Source organism: Cnephaeus nilssonii (assembly GCF_951640355.1).
Source record: "Cnephaeus nilssonii genome assembly, chromosome: 6".
In the NCBI taxonomy this organism is placed as follows: Eukaryota; Metazoa; Chordata; class Mammalia; order Chiroptera; family Vespertilionidae; genus Cnephaeus; species Cnephaeus nilssonii.
In genome coordinates this window covers 2,612,450-2,631,179 of record NC_137077.1, presented here as the reverse complement: position 1 = coordinate 2,631,179, position 18,730 = coordinate 2,612,450, and the positions used below count along the sequence as shown (strand labels likewise).

At 56.1% G+C, this 18,730-nt stretch overlaps 1 protein-coding gene across 1 annotated transcript in view; it reads right to left on the bottom strand.

The window, feature by feature from the left end:
• EFCAB6 (EF-hand calcium binding domain 6) overlaps positions 1–18,730 on the bottom strand; it is a gene marked incomplete at its 3' end in the record, with an annotated part of 156,223 nt that overhangs the window by 55,756 nt on the left and 81,737 nt on the right. Inside the window, exons 18-21 of the mRNA XM_079775486.1 lie at positions 17,099–17,267; positions 6,228–6,342; positions 3,559–3,692; positions 2,182–2,414 (exon numbers count right to left, since the gene is read on the bottom strand). Of these exons, the coding sequence (XP_079631612.1) occupies positions 2,182–2,414; positions 3,559–3,692; positions 6,228–6,342; positions 17,099–17,267 (651 nt within the window). The remainder of the gene's footprint in view (positions 1–2,181; positions 2,415–3,558; positions 3,693–6,227; positions 6,343–17,098; positions 17,268–18,730) is intronic.

Here is an 18,730-nt window from a genome sequence, read left to right as displayed (position 1 = left end):
CCACTCCCCCTCCACTCAGGGTGGGGAGGGGAGAGGCTGGGGAGGCGAGAGGCTGGGGACGGGAAGGTGGGGAGGGGAGAGGCTGGGGAGGGGAGAGGCTGGGGAGGCCAGAGGCTGGGGAGGCGAGAGGGTGGGGTCTCCAGGCAGAGAAAGCAGCCCCTCCGACAGGCACCCTGGGCTCACCCTCGCCCTGCCACCCGCCGTCCGGGCAAGTCGCTAACTGTTCTTCGGCCCCAATTCCTTCACCTGGAGTCAGACAGCAATGCGGGCGCTGGGGAGTACAGGGGCTGTCCTCCTGAAGCGCAGGCACACGTCTGGCGGGGGCGGGGGGAGGGGGGAGGGAGGGAGGAGGGAGGAGGGAGCGGGGAGGGCTCGGCTTCCTACAGCAGCACCTTGGTGGGCGTCTAGGAGCCATGCTGTGTGCCCCTGGGCTCCCGCTTCTCCTTCATGTCCATCCCCTGCTCTGGGGCGGCTCCAGGCTCTTCCCACAGCACAACGTCACCCCCAGTCCATGACACAAACCTCTCCTGCCACCAAAGGACTCTTCACCCCGCACTCTAGCCCCTTCACCACTGCCCTGGTCTCCAGGCCTCCCCCACACGCCCCGCCATGCCCCCCGCCCCTTCCTCCTCCCCCACACGCCCCGCCATGCCCCCCGCCCCTTCCTCCTCCCCCACACGCTACGCCATGCCCCCCGCCCCTTCCTCCTCCCCCACACGCCCCCTCCCATGCCCCCCGCCCCTTCCTCCTCCCCCACACGCCCCTTCCCATGCCCCTGCCTCCTCTCCCAACCAGCCCCCTCCCATGCCCCCAACCCTGCCGCCTCTCTCACTGCACCCCACATGCCCGCTGCTCCTGCACACACAGTCTCCCCGTTTCCTGAACGTGCTCCCACCTCTGTGATTTTGCAAATGCTGTTCCCTGGCCTTGAACCACTGTTCTGGTAGCTGAACCTGAAAACTATTCACACCTCAAGACACGGCTCAAACGTCCCCCTTCCCCCGTGCCCCCCACAGGCTGCCCTGTGGCACTCCGACACCGTGAGCGGAGTGGAGGTCCTTCTTTTGCACGGGCCCCACATTCAGCCGTGAGCCCTCAGAGCGAGTGTTCGTCTCATTCATCTTGGCAGCACCTGTCCCGGGGCAACGTCTAGCACACACTCAGCCTCAGTGAACATCTGACGGATGAATGACAGAGACAGGAAGAAGCTGGCTGGTTTGAATGGGAAGATTGCGCTTTGTGCTTGAGATGCTCCGTGCTCATTCTGCAGGCATTCTCCAGAAAACTCCTTCTGAGACGAGCTTTTGTGTGGGTTCGCGTGAAGCAATCAGGGCTCACGTGAGAGCGCCTGGGAGCCGAGCAGCTGGAAGCAGGTGGCGGCGTGGGCACAGTCTCCCTCGGGAAGAGGCCCGTGTCCTCTCTCCTGCCTGCTGTCCGGGTCGCGGCACACAAACCCAGCACGTGCGGAGGCGAACGCGCGCCACCACGGGGCTTCCTGCAGCCTGGACGAGGCTCACGGTGGCCGTGACTGGGGCGTGGGGCTGCAGTGTCATGTTGCAGCAGAAAACACGCCTCCCTGTTATCACGGGGACAGCAACAGTCAGATACTGGCATTTACTCATAACGGCTGGTCAAGGCGGGCCGAGCGGCCACTCCGTTCCTTCGTGATGACACTCAGCGGGTCCCAGCGGGAGCCGATGGTGATGCCCAGGGAGGACGGGAGGCCTGTCACCGCCTGGGGTCTGTGCTCTCATCAAGGAAACCGAGGGGACAGGGGAGCCGGGATCCTCCTCCTGGCTGCGTGAGGCCAGCCTGGGGTGGACGGGGCCTGGGAGTGGCGTGGCTGGGAAAGGGCTGGAGGGGGTCCTTGCATCTCCCAGAGCCGTCGGCACCGCTGAGCCCCGATTTATAGAAGGAACCCCATGCGAGCGCATGCACAGCTCCCATCAGAGCGCGAGTGACAGTGAGATCGGGTCCATCGGGTGTCTTCTACTCTGCGCCTGCGTGTCCAGGCGTCCTGCCCTGAACGCCACTCTTTGGGGGTTTACCTGACTAAGAAGAGGACGGAACGATGGCTCGGGAGGCGGCTGCCTTCTTTGTGCCCCGTGGGCAGCGGAAAGGCGGGCCGGGTTTGGCAAAGGCGGCAGACGGGGCCGACGCCGAACTGCGCCGTCTTCTTACCTGATGAGTCGTTGAGGCGGGTCGTCTGTTGTGGGCGGTGTCTCCTCAAACAGATTTCGAAATTCCCGGAAATTCAACGTGACGCTGAGCCTCAAGCCCAGGAGGGCCACGAGGCGCTCGAACTGGTCGTCTTTGAGGTTGAAGAGCAGGTGCTCCAGCAGCCGGTGCAGGTCCTGCATGCTGATGATGCCGTCCCTGTTGGTGTCCATGCGGAAGAAGGCCGCGTACAGGTTCTGCAACAGAGCGCCCGTCAGAGCCCTCCCCGCTCCGCGGCCCAGGACCGCCCTGCCCCATCACCCCACAGTGAGGCCCAGGACCGCCCTGCCCCATCACCCCACAGTGAGGCCCAGGACCGCCCTGCCCCCATCACCCCACAGTGAGGCCCAGGACCGCCCTGCCCCCATCACCCCACAGTGAGGCCCAGGACCGCCCTGCCCCATCACCCCACAGTGAGGCCCAGGACCGCCCTGCCCCCATCACCCCACAGTGAGGCCCAGGACCGCCCTGCCCCATCACCCCACAGTGAGGCCCAGGACCGCCCTGCCCCCATCACCCCACAGTGATGCCCAGGACCGCCCTGCCCCCATCACCCCACAGTGAGGCCCAGGACCGCCCTGCCCCCATCACCCCAAAGTGAGGCCCAGGACCGCCCTGCCCCCATCACCCCAAAGTGAGACCCAGGACCGCCCTGCCCCATCACCCCAAAGCGAGGCCCAGGACCGCCCTGCCCCCATCACCCCAAAGTGAGACCCAGGACCGCCCTGCCCCATCACCCCAAAGCGAGGCCCAGGACCGCCCTGCCCCCATCACCCCACAGTGAGGCCCAGGACCGCCCTGCCCCCATCACCCCACAGTGAGGCCCAGGACCGCCCTGCCCCCATCACCCCAAAGTGAGACCCAGGACCGCCCTGCCCCCATCACCCCAAAGCGAGGCCCAGGACCGCCCTGCCCCCATCACCCCACAGTGAGGCCCAGGACCGCCCTGCCCCCATCACCCCACAGTGAGGCCCAGGACCGCCCTGCCCCCATCACCCCACAGTGAGGCCCAGGACCGCCCTGCCCCCATCACCCCAAAGCGAGGCCCAGGACCGCCCTGCCCCCATCACCCCAAAGTGAGGCCCAGGACCGCCCTGCCCCTATCACCCCAAAGTGAGACCCAGGACCGCCCTGCCCCATCACCCCAAAGCGAGGCCCAGGACCGCCCGTGTACGGACCTCAGGGAAGGGCCGAAGGAGGCGAGGGGATGCAGCCCTCCCAGGAGGTGGAGGGAGCGCTGTGTCCTGGGAGGAGCCGGACACGACGGGCCTTAGCGGTCACAGCCCAGGCAGCAGAGTGGCCGGGGGCCAGCTGAGGCAGGCGGGAGCCGGCCGCGCTTACCGGGAAGCTTTCCCGCAGTCTCTGGGGCAGGAGCTCCAGGCACTCCTCAGCGGTCACGAAGAAGCTGGCCAGGCTGTTTTTCGGGAGAACTGAGGTCTGAGGCGCAGTCACTTGCAGGCCATTCGTTTTAGCTCCTGAAACCATCGCGTAGGTCAGAGGCCCGTGTCCAGGGGCCTGCGCACCTCCCACCTCTGCGCCAGCACTGGATTCTCCCGCCCGAGGCCCGTAAGCCCGGCCACACGGGATCGGCCCTGCAGCTGAGCCCGCGGAACGGTGCCGGACCCGCTGTCCTGGCCCTCAGTTCCTCGGACACTTCCCTGAGGAGGAGCCTGCCCTCCGGACGGCGCGGCCACGCTCCTGCCCAGCACGTGCTGCCCACGTGCCCTCGCACACACCCTTCGTCCTGCCCCCGTCCTGCCCCCGTCCTTCCTCGGGGCAGGGACACGTCTCGCTCACCCCTGCATCCCGCAGGCCGCGGACGAGAACTCCTGCCTGGGCTTTGTTTCCTGGAATCATGTCCTGAACCCAGGAGGTGGCGTTCGGTCGACATTCACTAATTCAACAGCCATTTGCTGCCCGGGAGCCTGCTCAATCCCGTGCTTGGCCCTTTAACCCCGAGACCGAGAGTCTCCCCATGCCCAGCTGCTCGGGAGGAAGGCTATCGCTGTGCCCACTTTAGGGTGAGGAGATGGAGCTCAGGGGGCCCAGCTCCCCAAGGTGAGCGCTCATGGACAGCACGGCTGAACCAGGCCCTCCGGCGCCAGAGCCCAGCTGCTTGGCACTGCGCCGTGCCCGCTCTGGCGCCTGAAACCAGGAAGGCAGCAGGACGCACTCAAAAACCCATCCGTCCATCAGGTGGGACGCGAGTGTGGCCTGGTCTGGAGGCTGTGAACTGGGACGTGGTTCTGCAAGTAGAACCACGTCTGCAGGCTGGATGCGGGCAGTGCGCCCGGAACTCGCGGCATCCTGTGACCCAGGAGTGAACCTGGCTCCTGCCCGCTCGACCTGGGCCTGCAGGGGCCTCCCCCAGGTTTGGTGCGCCTGGCAGGTAACGCCTCCCGAGCTGCTTGGCCACGTCTGTGGCCCCCTCCCCCCAACCTAACCTCTGGCCGGAACCTCAATCCCACCAACCAGGTGGGCGACAGACAGCACTGGGACTGATGGAGGAGGAGGAAGAGGAGGAGGAGGAGGAGGAGGAGGAGGAGGAGGAGGAGGAGGAGGAGGAGGAGGAGGAGGAGGAAAGTGAGGGAAAGAACAGGCGGGGCCGGGGCCGGGAGGAGGCCGGGAGCAGCCGGCAGCTGCTGATCAGTTCCCGCTGTGCAGGGGACTCACTGCTCGGGGACCGCAGGCCAGTGACCGGCCCACCTGGGCCTCATTCCCTTCCTGGCACACTGGAAACACTCCCTGAAATAAATGTGATTCCTTTTCCTTCAAAACATATACCCAGTCAGAGCGCAAATTCCAAATGGGATGGCTTCCGGCACTGCCCGTGACCTATGTGGGGACCCCTGTCCCTCTGGGCCTGGCAGATGGAGGGCTGGGGGGCTGGGGGACCTCTGCGTTTCCCTGGTGAGGAGCCCAGCACCACTCTGGCGGAGCCCCAGGGTACCGCCCCGACCAAGCTCCAGACATGCGAGATGCCAACAGCTCCCGGCTCTGCCCTGGGCAGCCTGCAGCGCGCTCGCAGCAGGACAGGAGAAAGCCCGTGACACGTTTGCATGATTCCTACAGCTTTTCTACGGGCCAGGGCTCGTCTGTCCCTCTCACCTCCTTGCACAGGAGGAAGTGGCGTCAGCACAATGGAGAGGAGGGGACGGAGGACATGGCCTCCTGTGTCTGCCAGGCGTGCGGCCAGGGGAGCAGGGTGAGGGGCAGGGCATGTGGGAGGACCCGGCTTCCGGCCTTGACCGCTGTACAGGACGGACTTCCTGATAGCCCTTTGGGAAGGGGAGGGGGGCGGGGGTGGGCCTTGGGCTAGTCACAGTCTTACAGAACCCTGGGTCCTCATCGGCAGGAGGCCAGGGGGACAGGCCGCTTGCCCTGCCACGCCCAGGTGCCATTCATTGCAGATAACCGGGGCTTTTGTTTCTTGGCTAATCCTTACCGGAGGTATTTTTTCCATCGATTTTTAAAGAGAGTGGAAGGGAGGGAGGAGGAGAGAGACAGAGAAATACTGATGTGAGAGACACATTGATCATTGCCTCCCACACGTGCCTCGACTGGGGGTCAAACCTGCAGCCCAGGTTCGTGACCGTGACCGTGACCGGGAATCGAACCCATGACCCTTCAGTATGTGGGCTGACGTTCCCACCACTGAGCCACACGGGCCAGGCCCAGCAGTTTTTCAAGGAGGAAAATCTTAAAGAACATGGGGTGTGATTTAAGGCTCCGAGGGCTTTGGAGTGAATTTTACACCATTTTGCTCTGAGTTTGTAGATGGCTCTGTCAGGCAAATTTCTGCATCACAACTAAGCTTAACTGCAAAAGCAAGAAGACCGACAGTCAGATAAAAGTGAACCAAGCGCCTGTTCCAGCCTGAGCGCAGCTCCGCACCATGCCCTGGGCTCTCGCTCGCCCAGCCCCGCCGCAGGGCGCTTCTCAAGGCTCAGAAAGACTGTGGTGCCACCAGGGAGACGCGCTGGCAGGGTTTGCCCTTGGCAATGAGCTACCTTCAAATCCTGCTGCGAGATCCAGGTAATTCATCCCTTCTTTCTTATATCCGATGGCTGCAGTCAGCTGAGCGTACTGGTCATCATCCATGGGCATCCCCTGATTTTCCAGCACCTGACAGGGAGACAGTGAGGGGGAGGTGCTTATGTGGTCTGGGTCCCGGCTGAGCCCGCAGCCCCGCAGCCCTGGGTTCCAGCCTGCAGTCAGTACTTGTCTGCCCACCCACAGGCTCCTGCGGGCAGGCCCCGGTGCCCTGGGCCCCCGGCCCTGGCCCAGGTGTGTTTGTTGTGCGGTGAGCGAACAAAGGAGCCAGCGGCGCCCGGCCCGGGGCTCTGTCTGCAGGGCGTTCGGGCTGCAGGCAGGACTGCAGACCTCCTCAGGGCCGGGCCATCCGAGTTACCGAAATCACACACACGTGCTGTGACTGCAACGGCTTCCGAGCCTTGTAAGTTAGGTTTACAGTCACATGTACCCTGGGGAACATGAACAAAACAAAGCACGGCAGTCTGTGGAGGAAAAACTAAAATTCTGATTAAAGTTTCATTATGACCGACAGTTTACACGGCAAGCTATGTTTTGGGGGGCACCCACGGCACTATTTTTCTCTCCTGAGACATGCCACTCACTGAATGTTATCCAGGATCCTTCACTCACCACACACACCGACTGCTTATAGTTTCCATCCTGTGTACGTGTGTGTGTGTGTGTGTGGGGGGGCAATTAGACAACACTGTCCCAGGAGATGGGATGGGCTGTTCAAGGGACAGATGTTGAAAGCACCCTTTTGTCAACAACCAGTCAACAACCCAGACGAACTCCCTGCCTGGAGGTGAGACCCCAGAAATGATGTGGGGAGGAGACAGGCAGGACAGAAGGCACCATCCCTGCTACTCTCAAAGTATTTGCAATTTAAATGAGAAAACACGGCTTTTCTTCTAGAAAAAGGACATCCCATGCATGGCATATGAAGGAAGGCTGTCTGGGAGAGCCGCGTCTAGAGATAGGTTTTGAAGAAAGTGTGTTTTGGAGGCCTGGGGACACACAGACCAGCTGATAACAAATGTCAGGGGTCCGATGGCACAGGAAGCCAGAGTAAGCCAGAGAGCAGAGGCATAGCAGGGTCAGCACCACACTTACTGCGTTCAGGGGAGAAAGCTAAATGGGGAAAGGAAACAGGAGGATGAAGTGAGATAGGACACTTCATCATCACCATCATCATCACTACCACCATCATCACCATCACCATCTTTATCATCATCAACACCATCACCACCATTACCATCTCCATCACCATCATTACCACCATTACCATCTTCATCACCATCACCATTATCATCACCATCATCATCACCATTACCATCACCATCATCATCACCATCATAACCACCATCATCATCACTATCATTATCATCATCATAACCATCATCATCATCATTGTCACCATCATCATAACTATCATCATCATCTCCATCATCACCATCACCATCATAACCATCACCATCATCACTATCATTGTCATCATAACCATCATCATCATCATTGTCACCATCATAACTATCATCATCACCATCATAACCATCACCTTCATAACTATCACCATCACCATCATCACCATAATCATCACCATCAACATCACTATCATCGTAACCATCATCACCATCATAACCACCATTATCATCATAACCATCACCATCATCACCATCACAAACAACATCATCATCTTCATGTAGCAATGCTACGTGCCAGGCATTGTGCTAAGTTCCTCACAGGCATTTTAAAGTCTCAGTTAATACTTATAATAAGCCTTGAGAAAGTCACTCTTACTAACCGCATTCTAAAGATGTGGAAACCGAGGCTTAGAGAGTTCAAGCGACTTGCCCCAGTTACATTTTCTTATCAACCACGATGATCAACTCCGCTCCACGGCTGGACTAGGCCTCTGGGGAAGGAAGGGCTCTGTCGCAGAGCCCTGGCACCTCTCAGGTATCCAAATCAGTCACACGGTTAGAGGCTAATCTGGTCGTGGTAGACACCATAGAGATCCCTGGAACACCAAGGAGGGAGCCTTTAGGAGTTGCTGAGACCGTCTGCCCAGGTGCTAATGAGGTACGGAGCCTTCTGCCCGGCCTTCTCAGACTACATGCCCACTTAGCTGCACAGGGTACCCATAACCTGCAGGGCGGTTGTCAACTCCTGTTTTGGTGACATCCTTTTTGGTGTGCGGGACTAGGGCGCAAGGAGCTGGCATCTTAGGCTGTGTACGTCAGTAACAAACTGACTACAACAGACAGCGGCTCATTGTATCTGTACCGCTCAGTTGATCAAGCCCTGGAGTCGGCTGGGCGTGTGTGTGTGTGTGTGTGTGTGTGTGTGTGTGTGTGTAAACAATCCTGCTTGGTGCAGGATCAGAGACAAGGAAAACGGAGGGAATGCAGGTGTTGCTGCATTGCCTGGAGCCTCGTGGGGAGCAGCGCTGGATTCCAAGACCATCAAGGGCCTGCCTGGGGACGCGGGCAGCTGCACGTGACTGGGAATTCTGGCAGTTCCATGCCATCTGCACACCACCCAGGCCCGCCCTGCGAGGAGCCTGTCCCAGGGGGGATGCAAGTGCTCAGACAGACCGCTGTGGCCCCGTGGAAGCAGCGAAAAGGACAGATTGCTTTCTTTGAAAAATAACTTCATAGAACATATATGCACAACCCATGGACACAGACACTAATGTGGAAAAGCCTGGGGCGGGGGATGGGGGGCTAGAAGGGGTTAACAGGGGAAAAGGGGACATCTGTAATACTTTCAACAATAAAGATTTTTTAAAAAGAAAAGTGACTTTATATTTTGAATATTTTGAAAACAATTGCACATGAATTATTCATCGCAAATTCCTCCTGCTCAGCCTTTCATAAAAACATATGTGATGGAGAGTAAGGAAGTGTCTGTAGGCAAATGCTTCACAGCCTGGAGGGTTGAGAGGGAGGTGGGGTGTGCTGCAGGCGCGCAGTCCCCTCTCTGCACAGAGCGCTGCGAGGGGCCAATCCCAGGAGAGACACTGAGCACCTCCCAAGCACCAGGGCCCCATCCCAATGCCCCCTGCACCGCTCACATCTCTAAGATGAGCACAGCGGCAAATCCACCAGCTTGATCACAACCCTGGGAGGCAATTTGCAATACAACATAAGGCTAAACGGCACCATTTATAAAGCAGATTCCAAAACGTTTAAGCATTCAAGTGACGTCCTTTGGTCTTCCCCAGGAGGCATTTCCCTGAGAAGGTTCCTCAAAGCGTAACAACCTGTGGCCTGGCACATTCTGATTCGCCAACTAGTCCCTGCATCCCTCAGATGTCATTTAGACTGTGGATGGATTCTTCCTTGCGAGACCTTGCCATTCAACGGGTTCAACACTGGGCTCTCAGTGGGCAGGCGCTGGTTCTGAGTTCATGTTCCTTCTCACTGAGAAAGTGACTCAGCTCAGCCCAGCTACCGCAGGGCCTCCCATGAGAGGGAACCCCCCGCCCCGCCCCGGTCTCCAGGTGTGAGCAGCACATGCTTGCTAGGCCTCTGCATCTCTTCTTTCTGAGGGTTACAAGATAGACCCTTAACTTCTCATAGTCTATTTAGAGTGAACAGTGACCCACTCCAGATAAAATGCAGGAAGCGTATGGGACTTTACCCCCTCCTGTCCTTTATGCCAACTTGTTTTACATCTACTAGTATAAACCCCACAAGACAGTATTATGTTTACCCTAAACATCCTTTGTAAATTAAGAAAAATAGCCCTTTATGTTTAATCAGTTATTCACCATTTCCAATGTTCTTTATTCCTTTAGTGCATCTGAGTCTCTGCCTAGTTTCAAATTCCTTCAACCTGAAAACTTCCTTGAACGTTTCTTATAGTGAAGATCTGCCTGTAATAAATTATCTTTGTGTTTTTATCTGAAAATATCTTTATTTTCCTTTCTTTCTTAAAGGAGACTTTTGCTGGATGTAAATTCTGGGTGGAGAGACTTTTTGTTTCCTTTCCAGCATGTTAATTAAAGGTATTGTCACACTGTTTCTGGCTTCCACAGTTCTGATGAGCAGTGAATGGGGATTCAAATCCTTGTTCCCCCATTTGTAATATGGCATCCTATCTAATAAAAAGGTAATATGCAAATTGACCATCACTCCAACACACAAAAGATGGCCACCCCCATGTGGACACAAGATGGCCAGCACTGGAGGGCAGTTAGAGGTGACCAGGCCTGAAGGGGAGGGCAGTTAGGGGCAATCAGGCTGGCAGGGGAGCGGTTAGGGGGTGATCAGGTTGGCAGGCAGGCGAGTGGTTGGAGCCAGCAGTCCTGGATTATGAGAGGGATGTCCAACTGCCCGTTTAGGTCCTGGATTGTGAGAGGGATGTCCCAGATTGGAGAGGGTGCAGGCTGGGCTGAGGGGACCGCCCCCTCACCCCCCCCCCCCACACACACACACACCCTGTGCACAAATTTCATGCTCCGGGCCTCTAGTTTTCATATGCTGCTTTTAATATTTCTCTCTTTGACCTTGGCTTTCAGCAGTTTGTGATTTTGCTTGTATTTATCTTACTTGGGTTTTCTGAGCTTCTTGAATATACATTTAGCCCTTTTACCCAAAATTAGGACATTTCAGCCATGATTTCCTCACATGACTTCCTTTCCTTCTACGACTCCAATTATACCTATGCTAGACCTTCTGATGTTGTTCCACATGTCCTTGAGTCACTGTTCTTTTTTTTTTTTAACCTTTTGCTTTTCTTCAGTTCATAGAATTTCAATTGACCTGTCTTTACATTCACTGACTCTTTCTTTTATCATCTCCACTCTGTGGCTAAGCCCATGTGGTCAATCTTTCTATTTCAGCTATTTTATTTTTCTGCTCTAGAACTTCCATTTGGTTCTTTTCACAAATTCTATTTGTCTCCTGAGATTTCCTACAATTTCATGTATTATGAGTATATTTTCATTTACATCTCTGAGCATAGTTATAATAGTTACTTTGGCTTAAGGCAGTGGTCGGCAAACTGTGGCTCATGAGCCACATGCGGCTCGTGAGCTGTAGTTTGCCGCTCTGTTGACTAATGAGTTTGCTGACCACTGGGATAGGGGCTTAATCACAAGGAACAACAGCGTGTAATTATTGGAACTGAGAGTCTAGGTCAGTGGTCGCCAAACTCATTAGTCAACAGAGCGGCAAACTGCGGCTCACGAGCCGCATGTGGCTTGCGAGCCGCAGTTTGCCGACCACTGGCTTAAGGGGATGTTGTAACTGGTTTGATCTTTCCAGACCACTAAAACTCTTTCCATATCAGCAATAGGCTGTTTTGCTCTCTTATCATTTGTGTGTTCACTGGAGTAGCACTATTAACTTCCTTTATGAAATTTTCCTTTGTTTTCACAACTTAACTAACAAGAGGCATAGCTTTTGGCCTATCTCAACTTTCCACATGTCTTCCTCACTAAGCTTAACCATTTCTAGATTTTGATTTAAAGTGAGAGATGTGCAACTCTTCCTTTCACCTGAGTACTTAAAGGCCCTTTTAGGGATAATAATTGGCCTGATTTCAATATTGTTGTTTCTCAGGGACTAGAGAGGCCCAAGGAGAAGAAAAGAGATGGGGGAACATCCAGTCGGTAGAGCAGTCAGAACACACAACATTTATTAAGTTTGCCATCTTATATGGACACTAGAGGCCTGGTGCACGAAATTCGTGCACTGGGGGGGTGTCTCTCAGCCTGACCTGCACCCTCTCCAATCCGGGAGCCCGCAGGGGATGTCCTACTTACGGCTTAGGCCCGCTCCCCATAGTTCTCTGCTCTCTGCGGGGCCTGCCTGCTCCACACCACAGTGACTGCCAAGCAGGCCGTGCTGGGTGCTGCCTGCAGGCTGCGCTTCACTGCTCCTGGGTCACTGAGGCCATGCTGGGTGCTGCCTGCGGCCGTGCTTGCCTGCTCCCAGGTCGCCGCAGCAACGGCCAAGCAGGCCATGCTGGGAGCTGCCTCCTCCCTGCTGTCAGTCTCCACGGAGACCATGAGGTTAATTTGCATACTCACTCCTGATTGGCTGATGGGTGTCCGAAGTGATGGTCAATTTGCAAATTTCTCTTTTATTAGTATAGATGGTTTGTGGTGCCCCTAAAACAATTGCAACAGTAATATCACAGATCACTGACCAAAGGTCACCATAACAAATATAATAATAATAAAAAAGTTTGAAATATTGTGCAAATTACCTAAAGGGTGACACAGAGACTCAAAGTGAGCAAATGCTGTTGGAAAAATGGTGCCAGTAGACTTGTTCAATGCAGGTTTGCCACAAACTTTTAATATGGAGGGAGGGAGAGAGGATGGCTATAAAACCAACCACACTAGTAATTAAATAAATGCAAAATGGACTAAGTACTCCAAGTAGAAGACTAAGACTGTCACAGTATATCTTTTAAAATGTCAGCTATATGGTGCCCATTAGAGATTTACTTTAAATATAAGCACCCAGGAAGTTTAAAATAAAAGGATAGAAAAATATATTCTCTGCTAGCACGGATCAAAAGAAAGCTGAAGTAACTCTATTATTATCAGGCAGAAGGAGGCTTGCCGGCAAGCAGCATTACTCTGTATCCGGAGAGTCATGTCATAATTGTAAAGGAGACAATTCACAGGGAGTTTCAGCGAGCTATGTGTACCCAATAATTTAGCTTCAAAGCGAACAAAGCAATAATCAACAGAATAAAAAAGGACCTCACTAGACAAATCCACAGTCCACTTCAATACGCTGCTCTAAATAGCTAATGGAATGTGCAGGCAGAACTTTGAATAGACTAGAGAAGTTCTGAAGAACATAATTAATGAAATAGACCCAATTGACATACTTAGAAAACTGAAGGTCCGTGACGGAGTGAGCACACCTTCTTTTCGGGTGCTTATGGAACATTTGCCAAAATCGTCTAAGAGTTGGGTCATAATCCAAGGCTCAGTATCTCAGAGGACAGCCTGAAGTCATTTAGACTTGAGAATCTATTCTCTCCTCACAATGGAATCAACTTTAAAATCGATAATAAACGGTAAATTAGAAAATCCCAACTGTTTGGAAATTAAACAATGCACTTAAAATTAAGCATTGGAAAAAAAGAATAAACCACTAAGGAAATTATAAAGTATTTTGAACTGAATGATAATGAGGACATGATATACCGAAACTTGCATGATATGGCTAAGCCTGTACCTAGAGGGCAATGTATAGCCATCAATTCATACATTAGAGAAATAAAGGCTGAACAGTAATGATCTAACATTTTATCTCAAGAAATTAGAAAAAGAAAAGCCAATTAAATCTCAATGAAGTAGAATGAAGACAATAATCAAGGTAATAGAAATAAAAACAAATAAAACAATATATGAGAGAAAAATACCAATAACAATAAAGTAGTTACTAATAAAACTGACAGACCTCAAATGCTTCTGGATAGGATGGAGTAATTCACAGCAAGCCAACATTCCCAATGAAAAACAAAACCCCTGAAAAAGCCCAATCCATTACCAAAATGAAACGGCTCCCGAGAGCCGAGGAAGCGGGGCTGTCACAGGGACTGAAGTTCCCAGGTGAGAAGGATCCTGCAGAGGCGAGCTGAGGCCATGCAATTGCATTTTCCCTGGGGACAGCTGAGGATTCTGGGAGTGGACTTGAGCCTGAGAAATAGAGCTGGGCCAGCGGAGGGCCCCTCCAGCAGAGCGAGCGCCACGTGTGTGGTGCTAGGATCTCGAACTTGGGAGATGGAGGGGGCAGGCTCAAACCAGGACTCGTCCCCTCCAGACGGGGCTGACCTCTGGAACCGCTCAGGGCTGAAGTCTGAAACCAAAGCTTTTGAAAAGCAGCCTGCAAGGCCCAGGCTGTGGTACTCAGGCCCACCAGGGAGAGAGGCCTGGTAACCCCACGGCGAAGACGGAAGCCTAGAGGTGTGGTCAGTGGACACTAAGTCTGGCGACTGCTCCTGCGGTTGTGGGGGGCTCGGACCAACAAATGTGAAGATGTGCGGACCTCGAAGCGCAGTGGGTCTCCCCCTTAAACCACCTGCGAGATTAGGAACGTGTCCGCAACAGGAAGCCAAAGGGCGAGGACTGCCCGTCCCCGCCCTGCACCTGGCCTCCGGGACGGGCACTCCATCCGCTTCCCCAAGGAGTCCTACGCCCATGACCGGGCTGGAAACCCATTAGGAAGTGACGGTGGTGGGGTGGGAAGGGCGTGAGGCCCTCTGCTAGGGCGGAGAAGGAGCACCTGCTCCTGAGCTAGGCCAGGCCCTGGCTTGGAGCGGATGAGAAGCAAGGAGGCAGAGCGCTAAGAATCTGGGGCGCTGACGGGGCTGTTACAGACGTTGCTGCCCTAAGGCACTCCTGGGGCTCTGTTTGCTGACAGCTCTGCGCCCCACGTCGGTCTCCAGAGGCCTCAGCTGGGACCGGGGGACGGGCCTGAGAAGCGGGGGTTGCGGGGGGGGGGGGGGGGGCGGAGCTCCACCGCGCTCAGGGTGCTTATGAGGGTGACGAATAACAACTTCCCATCAGGAACAGCCGACTAAGGGAACGGGAATGGGAACGCGTCCTAGGCTCCTGGCGGATGGAGTCGCTCAATTAGGCTGATTACTCAATTAGACCAATCTTGACTTCTGTGTCCTTGGGTGTTTGTCATTTTATGTTCCCCACGGGTCACTGTCACCAAGCAATCACACCTCGTTTCCATCCACGTTCCCCGTGGCGCAGGCCTCTCCCAAGTGCGCACCAGGCACCCTCCCATGTTTCCTGAAGGAGTCTGACAGACTATTCGCTGCCCAACATGTACCTCTTCTCGCATGGAGAGAACCGTGCTTTTCCTGAAGGTGGTCATGTTTCCAGCCCAGAATCAATCAATCAATCAATTAATCAATCTCTCTCTCTCTCTCACACACACACACACACACACACACACACACAGGCCTGGTCCATAAAAAAAAAGCTGCTGGGAGAAGCTTCTAAGAATGCTGTTTTAAAACAGAAAGACTTGTGTAGCTCAAGCCTTTGCCCCTCACTCTCCGCCTTCTGCATGCCTGAAACCCGTGTGACGGCTGGTGCTCCAGCTGCTGTCTTGCAGGCATGGGGCGACCGGAAGAGGTGAAAGCTGACGCAGCCTGGGCTCGGAAGATGCTGCAGAGCTCTGCGCAGGCCCTGCACAGGCAGCTTCCCGATCCTCTCACAGAGAGAAACAGCAGCCTCTCATTTCAGGCTGTTTGGGGGAGTCTGCTGCTAATTCCGCATGTGGTGGAGAAGGGGAGGAAGGAAATGTATATGGGAAAGAAATAGAAAGATTCTAGATCACCCTAAAGTTCCAAAGCAGTTTTCTATACCACCACCAGCTCTCGACTCATCTACACTAATAAAAGAGTGAGATGCAAATTGACTGTACCTTCGCACCGCCCACCAGCCAATCAGGAGTGGGTATGCAAATTAACCCAACAAAGATGGCTGGTTAATTTACATATGCAGCCGCTCCACGCCTCTGGGCAGCGTGGGAAGGCGGAAAGGTGGCTCCAACCAGAGCGAAGATGGTGCCGGCAGCCAGGGGAAGGAAGGCCCATTCTTGCACAAATCTTCGTGCACTGGGCCTCTAGTTGTTTAAATAAAATGCCATTAAAAACACGCAGCAGTCACAGCCACGTGGCACAGTCACCTGAGCAGTGAACTGGGAGGGCTCTCCTGGGAGGGAAAGCACGGCGTACAGGGTTGTGGTGAGAAATGACGTAATGTCTGAGGTAACACGCTCCGACCGGGTCTAGCAGGGGCCCAGAAGCACTGCTCCTTCTCCTGCCCCAGCAGAAGCCACACATTTCACCGTGAGAAGCACACGAGCTCACGGAAACCGCAACAGGCCGCCTCGGTGAGGACTGTCCCCTCCCGGGGTATCACTGGTTGCCTCTCACATTAAACAGAGAAGAGAAGAGGGAAGAGGTCACGCGTTAGTGAACTGGACTGGCACAGCGGGTAAGCCTCCCGACCACGTGGGCAGTGTCCTCGCAAGGACGGTGCGGCTCGTGGGTGTGGGGCGGTGACGCCTGCCTGGCCCAAGTACAGTCCTGCAGCTCTCCCGCGGGAGCCCGGAGCCCCGCTTCCTCCTCTGCTGCCCTTACTCCTCAGTGTTTCCTGAATCCTCTGCACCCGGCCCACGTGCTCTCACACCCTCGGGCCTCCGCGTCTTCTGTTCTGTCTGCGAGGGGAGGTGTGGACTGGCTCAGGAGCCTCTGTCCCCACCTCTGTGCCACCAGCCCCTCCTCTTCACCCGCCCCGGGGGCTGCTGTCGGGAGCTGGCACAGAGACATGCAAAGAGCCTGTGAGAGCGGCTAGCCTGGGGGCGGACACCCGTACGTAGCAGCACTCATAGTTATCCCCTCTTGGAGATGTAGGTCATTGCCTTCCCTGAACCTGTCCGCCCGGCACGGCTACTGAGTGCAATGCCTTCCTGAACAAGAGCTGACGCTGCCGGGCCGGGGCCTCGCCACAGGGCTTTCTGAGAAGTCGATGCAGACCCCCGGCCGCGTCCTCCGCCGGCTCGCCTTTCCTGCCCGCCTCCCCCCGCTCTGGGGGGACAAGCCCAGCAGCGCACTCCCCGCAGCGAGGGCCTGGAGGCCTGTCCCACCCCAGCCGCCCGCGAGGGCAGCGCATTGCCGCCGACACTTCTGGCCGAGAGGAGCCCTTTCCGTCGCTGAGCGGCCTGACCTGCTCTGTCTGGCTGGGAACTGAGAGCGGAAAGCCCAGGCCGCGCCTTGGCAGCGCGTTCGTGAGACAGAGCAGCCGACCCGCCTCGGGAAAGAACACAAACACGGAGGCCCGTCCCCCTACCTTCCTGAAGTCGCACGAGTTCACTCTGCCAGTGACATCCTTGCTGGAGTCGAGAAATTGCTTCTTGAACGCTGGGTCCTGCCGCTGGACCCAGTGCCGGAGCCTCTCCACCGCTTCGTCCTTGGTCACCGTCTTGGTCCCGGGGCTTTTGTCCTCCGGGGGCTTGGTTCTGAAATCACAGCAGACACAGGTCCGGCGGGGTGCTCCTTACAGACACCCCACTTCCCATTCCACCAGGACCACCTCCCCTTCACAGCACGCCAACGTGCTCAGGTAGATGGCGAGCAAACGTGCTGGGATCGATGGAGCACCTTGGGGATGGCTCACAGGCCCGGGGCTCGCAGGTGCGCAGGTGCGCCCCGAGTTGGCGGGGGCAGTGTGTGGGGTGGAGACCCCCGCCCCTCCCCCCATGCCCGAGAGGGGGCGGGAGCCTCGGGAAGAGAATGCTGCCGCCTGTGTGTGGGATTTCCACTTGCGCTCTGAGCTGGCTGGGCACGCTGGGGACAGGAGGCGTGGTGGGAAGGGTCTTTGAGTGACCGGGGAAACGACGCTTCAAACAGGTGCTGTGTGGCAACCGGGTCACAGGGGTCATCCCCCTCCGTGGGAAGAAAGGGCGGCCACAGCCTCTCCCAGGTGACTTCCCAGGGGCAGAGTGTGAGAGGGATGTGTGCAGTGAGAGGGGCATGCAGTGAGAGGGGTGTGCAGTGTGAGAGGGGCGTGCAGTGTGAGAGGTGTGTGCAGTGTGAGAGGGGTGTGCAGTGTGAGAGGGGCATGCAGTGTGAGAGGGGCGTGCAGTGTGAGAGGTGCGTGCAGTGTGAGAGGGGTGTGCAGTGTGAGAGGGGCATGCAGTGTGAGAGGTGCGTGCAGTGTGAGAGGGGCGTGCAGTGTGAGAGGTGCGTGCAGTGTGAGAGGGGTGTGCAGTGTGAGAGGTGCGTGCAGTGTGAGAGGGGTGTGCAGTGTGAGAGGGGAATGCAGTGTGAGAGGGATGTGTGCAGTGAGGGATGTGTGCAGTGTGAGAGGGGTGTGCAGTGTGAGAGGGGAATGCAGTGTGAGAGGGATGTGCAGTGAGGGATGTGTGCAGTGTGAGAGGGATGTGCAGTGTGAGAGGGGTGTGCAGTGTGAGAGGGGAATGCAGTGTGAGAGGGATGTGTGCAGTGTGAGAGGGGTGTGCAGTGTGAGAGGGGAATGCAGTGTGAGAGGGATGTGCAGTGTGAGAGGGATGTGTGCAGTGAGGGATGTGTGCAGTGTGAGAGGGATGTGCAGTGTGAGAGGGGCGTGTGCAGTGTGAGAGGGATGTGTGCAGTGAGGGATGTGTGCAGTGTGAGAGGGATGTGCAGTGTGAGAGGGATGTGTGCAGTGAGGGGGTGTGCAGTGTGAGAGGGATGTGTGCAGTGAGGGATGTGTGCAGTGAGAGGGGTGTGCAGTGTGAGAGGGGCGTGTGCGGGAGGACAATTGCTTCCTCAGCTCCAGCCGCCTCTCAGGCTCAGGGCGAGGCTCAGGGCCGGGAAAAGCCCGGGAGTGACCTTGAGCTTTCCTGCTCCCCGGCTCTGAGGAGGCTCGGAACGCCCCGTTTTAGGAAATGCTCAGCTGCCAGGACTCCCTCCTGGTTAAGGGCAGACTTCTCACCTCTGA